The sequence below is a fragment of the Gavialis gangeticus genome, unplaced genomic scaffold (assembly GCF_001723915.1).
Source record: "Gavialis gangeticus isolate Ggan-Ray unplaced genomic scaffold, GavGan_comp1, whole genome shotgun sequence".
Classification (NCBI taxonomy): Eukaryota; Metazoa; Chordata; order Crocodylia; family Gavialidae; genus Gavialis; species Gavialis gangeticus.
In genome coordinates, this window is record NW_017729008.1 from 18,655,238 (window position 1) to 18,665,487 (window position 10,250).

The window sequence follows — 10,250 nt, forward strand, 5'->3', positions numbered from 1 at the left end:
GGGGGGGCTGTTTGTTTTTTTAAAGAAAACCACCATCTGAATAAATTACCAGCTCACTAAAATAATGATTATTGTTGCTAAAAAATAAGATTTTAGGCCTCATTGTAAAAATGGTTGGGGGAAAAAAAAATAAAACTTTGACATGTTTGCTGTGCTATGCATTCAAGGGTCTGTCTAATTTTGTTTTATTTAGAAAGTTATTCACAATAGCAGTATTCTTCAGACAGTGTGCTTTTGGAAATAACTGCACAATTATACTAGCTAAAAGTTATTCTGCATCTGTTACGAAAACCATACGATGCATAGTACTCTGCATCCTGTTTTATAAAAAAAAAAAATCACCAATTAAATCATTCATAAATGTACAGTAATGCAAACACAGCTGTTACTATTGTGATTTCAGAAATGCAGTTATTTACCCAAACTACGTATGTCTGATAAGAAAAAATGGGAATATGTAATGTTTGTTTAATTCTAACATAAAATACACAGCTATGTTCGTTCTTGGATAATTTCTGAAAAGGATTCTCTACGTGAAAAAAGATTCTACGACAGACTTTATAGGGAAAAATAAAATCTCTCCCCAAAATTATTAGTGTTAATAGCAGCTGATATCTTACCCCATTCCAGTAAAGTAGTGATGTATATGGCAAAAGTTTATCCAGTTGGCTACTCTCTAGACACATTCTCCAGTACAGGGAAGCTGAATATATAAAGACTTACATGAAGCAAGGCTAGATACAGTTAATGTTACCAGAAAAAAGCTTTACAGTCTGCTTCTGTTTGTTTACCTGTCCCACTTCAGTTTCCTTTCCCTCACTCTTCTCCCAACGTGTGAGTTTAGGGACAAATCCCACCACAATCTCCAAAGCAGCTTCCTCAGCAGTGGAACTAGCCTGGTTCCACTGCACAAAGGGAAAAAAGAAATCTAGCTGGCTGGGTACAGGTATGTCAGCTCCTGGGCTCGGTTCTGAGAGCTCCCCTGCACAGAAACACACAGGAGGCAGGGAACGGTCTGGCGAGCCACAGGATCTGATGGTAAGTAGGAACTGCAGAGGATCCGTAGCTTGTTGACGCAACTTTCACAACATGGCTCAAAGGCCTGGGCAGGACTCAAAGTGAAATACTGCTCCAGTTTCTATCCAACATACATTCAGCTATTCAAGCCAGGTGTTGGGCATTTGTGAATCAAAATGTTATTTGCTCCCCCTAACTGAACTACCAAGTAGATATTCACACGTGTAACGTTCAGGTATTAAAAATAGAACTGCAACATACTCATCCTCTTAATTAGCAATAGAAACAGCTGGGTCATTTAACTGACAGTATAATAAAAAGATGAGACGGCATGGGGGTTAATGTACAGAACTGTAGATTTAACTCTTGGTGTCCCCACCACTAATCCACTGAATTGTTCTGCTTAAAATAGTGCAATAAATACGTACCAATGATAAATTCTTGAATAGGATCAAAAGCATGACATGGTGACAAATTCTCCAAAATCCACTGAATAATCTGTGAGTTAGAAAACAGAACATTCCTTGCAGTTCTGTATGTAAGGTGGTGTTCAAATGAAAGCCTACTAAAAACCAACTGGATCAACTGAAGCCTCTCACCTACAGTACAGTGTCTAAAACAGTACCCTGTTGTCAGGTATATTTTCAGAACAACATTTACATATAAATTAAGCTACAGACATGAGAACAATTTACTGCGAGACTTTGTTGCATGTCAGCTCTTCCATAGCAAGTGTCTGTGAATGTTCTTACACAACAGTAAGTGGAAGCTAAGCTGTGGTAGTTTAAGCCTCAAAGAAAGAGAGGTACAGTTACTGTGGACCACCTGACATGAGGTAAATCACCACCTGCTTTTACCTAGCAATAAATTGTTTGCATGTTCATACCATTAGGCAAGAAGCATCTTTAAACCCCAACTTGGTAACCTTCTAGATGCTACTATGACAACTTTGATGTATATAGGGACCATGACTCTGCATTTGTTCTACAAGGCGTGCAGCAGGCCCTTGTTAAAACTGAGGCTGCTGACAGATGTTCATTTAATGGCATAATAGGATCTGATCCCCAATACTAACAATCATACCTCATGCCGTATCACATGCGCTCAGTAGGATGCAGAATTTAGGGATCAGGAATCAGGCCTCAAATGCACCCTAGGAGAAAGCTGGGGGCCTGATGAAGCTGTGCAATCCTGAATCTGAGACCACAAATCAGCTGATTGGCAGCCCCAGCCCCTGAAGAACACTACATTCCTGAAGTGGTCTGGTATAGCCCATGGCTGAGACCACCAGCCAGCTGATCTCAGCCCTGGGATTGCACTACAGCTGGCTGAAGACTGGCGTAGCCCTGGGGCTGGGCCTGCCCATCAGCCAATAGGCCAACCTGTATCTGGCTGTATACGCAATTTGAGGTGTGATGCAAACAAGCCACAAAATTATTACACACACATATTTGTGTATCTATTTATATACATATTTTGTGTAATAATGTGGTGTATTCACCCTTTTACTGCACCAAGAATTGCTTGAATGTGTGGCCAGGTTGCTATTTAAGACATGATTAACTAATTAATCACATCTTAAGTGCAACATCTGCCAAGGGCCTGAATGAACAAACCTGGCAAAAACTTGGAGTGAGTTACATGCCTACCTGATCTTCCAAGTCTGCTGCACTTCCAAGATGGACAAGAGCACAATGCAGAGCTGCCAGTCTATCTCTGTCCAGCTTACTGTTCCACATGAAGCACATTAAGGAGTCCTCATTTATTTTCACTGTAAACAGTCTTCCTGAGCAGCAATCCAAGAGTGTCAACTTACAGATAGACTGGATAGAGGTGTCATGCAGTAACTTGATACTTGCATCCTCCCCTGAGGAGAAGAGTTTTAAAGGAAGATTTCATGACCCTCAACAGCAAATTCTTCCCCAACTTGTAATCTACCTACTATCCTTACATGCTTTATCCTCTCCCTTCATGCTCCAGCTGATTGGCAGTCCCAGCATGCTATTCAGAAATGCTAAGCACAGCAGCTCCCTGACCAAAAGGAGAGGCAAGTGATCAACACCTGGATAATCAAATTCTCACCGTCTTTGGTTTCCTTCCCACTACCATGCTAATCACTATTTTGTTAAAGTACTGGATTTAACCTGTTTCCTGCCCATCTTTTTTCAAGTTGAAAATAGGTGTACACAGTTCATCTATGTTCCTTAATTGTCTTCCATAGATTTCACAGACATTAGGGGTGGAAGGTACCTCAAAGATCATCAAGTCCGGCCCCCTGCCCCAGGGGCAGGAAGTGAGCTAGGGTCAATTTGGAACAACCATTCAGTAATTCAAGCAATTACCTCCTTCCCTGTTGCCCACTGCCACTGTAGCACAGAACAGTTACCATTGTAGAATTGGAGAGACAGAGGATCTAACTTTTGCCTCAGTTTAAATTATTACCGAAGGACTGGCTGGCTACCTACCTATGGTAAAGGACTAGTGTGTGTCAGTTTGTACTAATTATATTTAAACCAAGTGAATATCCAATACCCAGAGTAGCATTGCCACTCTATTGGGATATCTGAACAGCAGCCGATTCCAAACTACTACCATGTGGCTAGTCTCCTTTGAGGCTGTTGTTTTAAATATTTTCAAACCAAAACCACTTTGCATGCATTAGTGTGCAGTTGTGTTCCAGGGTAACTCCACACCCACTGTATTGAAAAAAACTCGGGCTCACAGTGCATAATATGAAGCGAGTCCCACTGACATTCACTATTTCTTTAGCAAAATATTTATGTATATTAACAGCCCCAGCTACCTATTAGCTCGTCTTATGCCCCTGCTGTGTATCTGAGCTGTGCCAGTCCCAACAGCATACTTTTCTTTCACCCAATCAAAAAAATAGGCTTCTGTTTTCAAACAAAGACCTTCTGTTTCCAAAAATAACCCATTTCCTATAAAGTAATGTTATTTGAAATGAAATAATGTGCTTTTCAGTGAAGATTTTCAAACAAATTACATTAGCCTGATCACGTGAAGGAAATGCAGACTTCCTCTTCCTGAAACTCCCCTCCACACACACATTTAAGGCAACTCAATTGGAGGAAGGAAATGTACAATCCAATTTACATCTTCATATGAAACTGGAAAAAAGACTGGTGCTCCAATAAATGAGAGAGAGGGGAGTGGAAAGCTGCCACAAGAACAAAGACTGCAAATCATACAGAACTCAAATCTTCTTCCATTTCAGAATAAGCTGCATTATTAACTTTTGTAAAAGAGGAAAGTGCTCAAAAAGTGAAGTTCCTTTCCTTCAATGTCCCTTTCTTCTGGACTTTTCAAAGAACAATGCACAATAATGCAGAGGCAAGGCCAACAGAGTACACTGAACTTTTCCACAAAGGGACCTAAATATTTTCAGAGTCCCTACCATGATACTGAGATTATTTAAAAAACCCCCATAGATGCCCATGACAGAATAATATTCTTACTGTACCTGTCAGAAACAAACTGTAGCACATCAGATCAGGATGATGAATATTTAGGAGATGCAGGAAGTGGCCAGGCAAATAAGCAGCCACATAATACTCTGTTCAAAGAAACAAAAGTTGTCAATATGAGCATCTGCTATTTACTTTGAAGGCTGAGACCCATGAATTCTCAGCCAGTTCTCTTTGATGGAACAGGTTATGCCTAGGAGATATAACAGGAGTTAATTAAGAGAAGGTGCTGTAACACAGCAAATACAAGCAGCACAATCAGGTTTCCAAGGGGAGGATACAAGAGGCTTACACCTAAGAGAACTCTGGTTAGTTGATCTCCAGAGGAATTCAGTAAGCATTGGAGGAAGTTGCTCACCGACAAAGAAGTACTGCAATGAAGTGCTAAAAATTCAAGTTGAAAAAAAAAATAAATAAACATAGCAAACAAGTAATTACATAAGGAGTGTAGAGGAAGAATGAGGTTTTTCATCCCAGTGATGCAGCAGATGGCCATCACCAGAAGGCTGTGATCAACAACTCTCCCTAGTCAAGAAAGAGAGAGTAAAAGGGTGAAATTGTTTCAGTAACTTACCAAGGTTCAGAAAAGCTACTTCCTTCACTTGCAAGGAATCTGTTTTTTCTAGAGCAACTGTGAAGGTTTTGCTGTAACCTGGAAAAACAAAAACACATGAAACACCATCAGTTTTATGCAAAGTACAACCACAGACAGAATATTGGGCAATTCTACCTAGACTACAGAATTTCTCAGTCTGACTCGATACTACCAGCTTGTCTATGCAGCAAGGGGTTATTTCAGGCTCAACAACATTGGTGTGTACTTAAAATCCCCACAAATACACAGTTCTTCAGTCGCTAGTAACTGGTAAGGTACTACAGCAGGGGTGGGCAAAATACAGCCCGCAGGCTGCATCTGGCCCGTGAGGCCCCTAAAAAACGTAAAAGATAGTATTCATCTGCCCTTGGTTCCTGACAAAAATGCAGGCAGTAGGACCCTGGGGCAGGAGGACCCACAACAGCAGGGCCCGGCCTGGCCCTGGCCCCTCAGCTGGGGCTTCGGGCCTGGGACCACATGGCTGCCCCGAGCTGGAACCGCAGGTAAGAGGGAAGGTGGGGGGGGGCGGGGAGGACCCCAGCAGGGAAGGAGCCCGGGGAAAAATTGAGCATGGGTGGGGGGAAAGCAGCCCTTCACCCACCCCGTGGCCAGCGCACCACACTGCAGCCACACACAACCTGCATGGGGCTGCCTGTGCCTGCTCCGGACAGCCCCATGGGCTGCAAGTGGCTACAGCAGGGAGCGCCGGCCACGGGGTAGGGCAGGGACCTCTTTTCCCCGTGCTCTGCTTTTCCCTGGACTCCTTCCTGGCACGGAGGAAAGCACTCCCTCCCCCACCCCATGGCTGGTACCCCATGCTGCAGCCATTCGCAGCCTGCATGGGGCTGTCTGGAGCAGGCAAAGGCAGTCCCAGGCAGGCTATGAGCCAGGCATGGGGCAGGCAAGGGGCCACTTTTGCCCCCCCACGCTCAGCCCCAGCTTGCGACCCGGCCACACACCAGCTCCGGGCTCGCCAGTCAGGGCTGCATGTGGTGACAGCAGCTGCGGCCCCCCTGCTTGCTACACTGGGCAGTGTTTGCAACCACTGCCTCTGGGCTGCCCAGCACGCAAGCTCTGGGTGGGCAGCAGCAGCAGCCAACACTGCCTGGCATGGCAAGTGGGGGTGGGGGCCGCAGCTGCTGCTGCCACCGTGCAAGCCCGGAGCCAGCTTGGAGCCCAGGCTGGCAGCAGGGCCAGGTTACAAGTTGGTGCTGAGCACAGGGAAAAGCAGCCCCTTGCTCACCCCATGGCCAGCACCCCACGCTGTAGCCACTTGCAGCCCATGTGGGGCTTGCCTGCTCCAGACAGCCCCACATGGGCTGTGAGCGCCTGCAGCAGGGAGTGCTGGCTATGGGGTGGGCAAGGGGCTGCTTTTCCCTGCACTCAGCACCAGCTCCTTCTGTGCCAGCAAGCAGGGGGTCGGGGCTGTGCGCTGCCCCCGGGTATACCACGGGGCCGGGAGGGACTGAGAGTGAGTGGGCGGGGAGCCAGCAGGAGCACGAGGCCTGCACCGGTGTTCCAGGGCCAGTGCCGGCAGGGCCCAGAGCAGGGTGGCAGGAGTGCGGAGTCCCGGCCAGCAGGGCCCAGAGCAGGGTGGCAAGAGCACGGGGTCCCGGCCAGCAGGGGCTCTATGGAGCCGGGCCAGCTCCCCACTCTCCCTGCTGGTGCAGCCCAGCCCGGCTCCACACACCCCTGCCAGCCTATGCCCCACTTTGGGCCCACCAATGCTGGTCCTGGGACATTGGTCCCAAGATGGTGACCAGGGAGCAGGGCACCTGTCAAGGGCGGGGCAACCCATACAGCCCTTGACAGCCTGCCAAAACTGGGTAAGCAGCCTTCTGCCCAAAATAATTGCCTGTCCCTGTTCTACAGTCTCTTACCATTTGAAGGAGCAGTGATTTCACCACGAAGTCAAGCTATGTACTAACACTCACATGGGCAAGTCTGTGCTATAACCTATTTTGGTGGTCCTTCAGCTACTGTTCCACTACTCTGTAACCTGTTCAAACTGTCCAGCCTGCTTACCCGTGTGTCCCTAACTGTTCTAGGGTTATGCTGACTGGTTTCATCTCCCTGCTTGAATGCTAGCACACAGCTGGGTTAAGTTCATTCATGGTTACATGCTTCTGCACTCAGGATAGCTGACATAGTATTCTAGTTCTATACTATGCCACATTGTCCATCTAACTCAAACCTCCAATAGAGCCTGGATGGTTCTCTTACTCCCTGGAGAGAAGAGAAGATTCATAAAGTTCTGGAGACAAGACATCACAAGAACAGGAACTGTTAAAGGATGCTAAAAAAACACCCACAAGTAAGTGGGATTACAAAGTGGCACACTGGGTAGGGCCACATTAAAGCCCTGGATATGAAAATAGCTTACAAGAGCCAGGGACATAAAATAGATATTGTTCATAAAATAGGGAACTGGGCTTTGGCCCAGGACTCCAGCATAGACACTTTGTCTCTCATACTGCCCATGAAAATAGCAAAGACACGGACTTCAGGACTCATTGCGACTCTGTGGATGAAGAGGGACCTGAAAGCAAGGGCCTCTTTCATATGAGACACTAAGAGGAATTCGAGACAGATGTGGACACCCAATCTTTTACCCCCCAAAAATACACAGGCTGACAACAACACTGAAGAGACAGCTGGTAAACACCATTACGTCTGCCCTTATTCTTTGTAACTGGTATTATATGCTATCATACCACTTGAAATAAAGGATGCCAGGTGTGTAGATGCTGTCGTACCTGACCGATGCAAACTAGTAGACCTTACTAGCTCTAGCCTCCATTTCCACATTTGTAGAATGGCAAATACCTCATGGCCTTTGACAGTGTACCAGCCTGCTTTGCAATGGCCAGCCTGCCAGCTACATACCTTACTCCTTCCTGCCAAGCCACCCCCCATCATATACCACACACCTGCCATATTTTAAATACAACAAAAACAGCTTACGTGAAATGTTTAAGAGCAAAACAGAGTTGATATGCACTTTAGCTGTATACTGAAGTACATAATTCACAACGTGCTTTGATAAAAGCAAGAAATTATTGTTCAGTACCATATCTTTCATTTTATAAAATGTATTAAGGATTTTTCAGAAGTAGAAGACTGTACTGAAGTAGTAACAAAACTCCATTTAGCAAATAACTACAGCACTCAAAGTAAACAGACACTAACATGGTAACCTCCAGTGTCAAACAATCCTTGCAAAGCCTCTTTTATTTCACAGTGAGCTTTGAACATATGCTCAGGGGATATAATTTTCTCTCACATACAGAAAGTGCTTTATCATGAGCATAGCATTGCAAGGAAAGGACTCTTGTTCTTGAAGCAATGCCTTCCAGGCATGGAGAAGAACATCAGGAGGATCATTCTGGTGAATAACAACAATGCACATCTTGCTAGTCTCCCCTTAGGCTTAGTACCATATTTGCCTGAATCCAAGATGACTTCAAACTTAAAATGACTCCCCAATAATTAGATTCTATGGATGGAAAATGGAAGATTATAATAAATTTATACATGTATAGAATCCAATTACTGGAGGGTTGTCTTAAATTCACCCCCCACCCCCACCGCGCAACACTACAGTGAGGAAAAGCAGAGCAGGAAGACAGGTGGTGCAGGGGGCAAATGGTAGGACAGTCAAGTGGCCTGATCCCTGCCCCCCATACCTGGGCCTTGATGAGTGCTGCCTCCTAACACTTGCTCTCCCCCACCCCCCACTGTCTGCACCACTCCTGCACCTTGCCCCCCGGTGCCTACCCCTGCCTGGCCAAATTACCCCTGCAATGCCCGTTCCCCTGGTGCCTGTACCCCCAGGAACCTAACTCCTGCTATTTCCTCCCCTGCTGCCAGCTCCCCCCCACCCCAGTGCCTCCAAACCTGGCACCTGCCCCCTTCCCTGCAGTGCCTGGCCCACCAGGCTGGGCCCAGGGTCCCAACAGTCACCTCACCCACTGGCCTTGTACTCGAACCCAGTACAAGGAACTTTCTCACCTCCCATGTTGGATGGTGGAAACAAACAAACAAACAAACAAAAACAAACAAAGCATCTTGGTACTTTTTTGGCCATACCAATTAAAAGACACAATCTTCAACATTAGATCTACCTGTAGAGGTGTAAAACATTTATTAACCTGGCCCTCCCACACTGCCAATCTGCTTTCCCCATGCCATTTCTGGAAAACATTGTCCCCTGCCCTGTAGCAAGCTATCTTCATATTCTTCAAGAGATGCAAACATGATTACTAACCTGACTCAATGCCCACTGAAAGCCCTTGCTACAAAACCTAGAAATGTGACACTGCAATCCACCAAGACACTAATCTAATATGTCCTGAACTACAGCCAGCCACTGACAACTAACACGCCGGGTTGGGGGGTCCTTTCATCAGGACTCCAAGGTTAAAGGAAAGATAGAAAGGCAGAAAGCTCCTTGCCATCTCTAAAATCTTCCCAGACTAGGAAGGGCTCTAAAGAAGGCATCTCAAACTCTAGAGTAAATACTCACACACTTATCTTCCTTGCTGCCATGAAAACTGAACAAAAAAAAAAAAGTCACTGTAACTACATTGTACAAGGTCCACACCTGAGCAAACCAAGCCCTAAAAGAACAACCCTTTTAGAAGAAATGAGGAGAACAAGAGAGAAAATGTATGTTGGGCAATGCTGTAGAAGTCTCTGAGAAGGAAGGGTGCATCAAGAAGAGAGGGGTTTCTCAAGGATGGAAGCAGAAAAAAAGATGCGGGGGGCTAAAGAGGATGAGCCCACCACAACCGGGAAACCAGTCCTTTCCTTACAATGCTATGCTCATGGCAGAGAAAAACCCTGCTGTGACTTGGGAGAGGACTGAAATGGATGCAGAAGTGTCATTCTTGCCGGAAAGCATGCTCCAAAGCTCCCCCTCCTCCCCCTGCTTTTCCAACCCCCCATGAAAGATGCTGTTCAAAGCTTCACCGGCCTCACCTTAGAAAACTGCTCTTATTGGGAGCAGCAGTTTACCCCATCAACCCCCAACAGCACCTTGGCACAGGACACTGAAACCACACTGCCTGGGAGCTGGCTACTTTTGATCCTTCTGACACAAATGTGAAGCTGCTGCACGACTTAGTGCCCTGGAGGAGCAGGCGAGTGAGCTC

General features: G+C 46.0%; 1 protein-coding gene across 2 annotated transcripts in view; it reads right to left on the minus strand.

Moving 5' to 3' along the window:
- GSAP (gamma-secretase activating protein) overlaps positions 1-10,250 on the minus strand; it is a 102,298-nt gene that overhangs the window by 50,463 nt on the left and 41,585 nt on the right. For both annotated transcript variants that reach the window (XM_019509465.1, XM_019509466.1), the window contains 5 exons: positions 5,077-5,154; positions 4,499-4,591; positions 2,667-2,884; positions 1,446-1,515; positions 621-703 (listed from right to left, as the gene is read on the minus strand). In XM_019509465.1, coding sequence (XP_019365010.1) covers positions 621-703; positions 1,446-1,515; positions 2,667-2,884; positions 4,499-4,591; positions 5,077-5,154 — 542 coding nt within the window. The remainder of the gene's footprint in view (positions 1-620; positions 704-1,445; positions 1,516-2,666; positions 2,885-4,498; positions 4,592-5,076; positions 5,155-10,250) is intronic.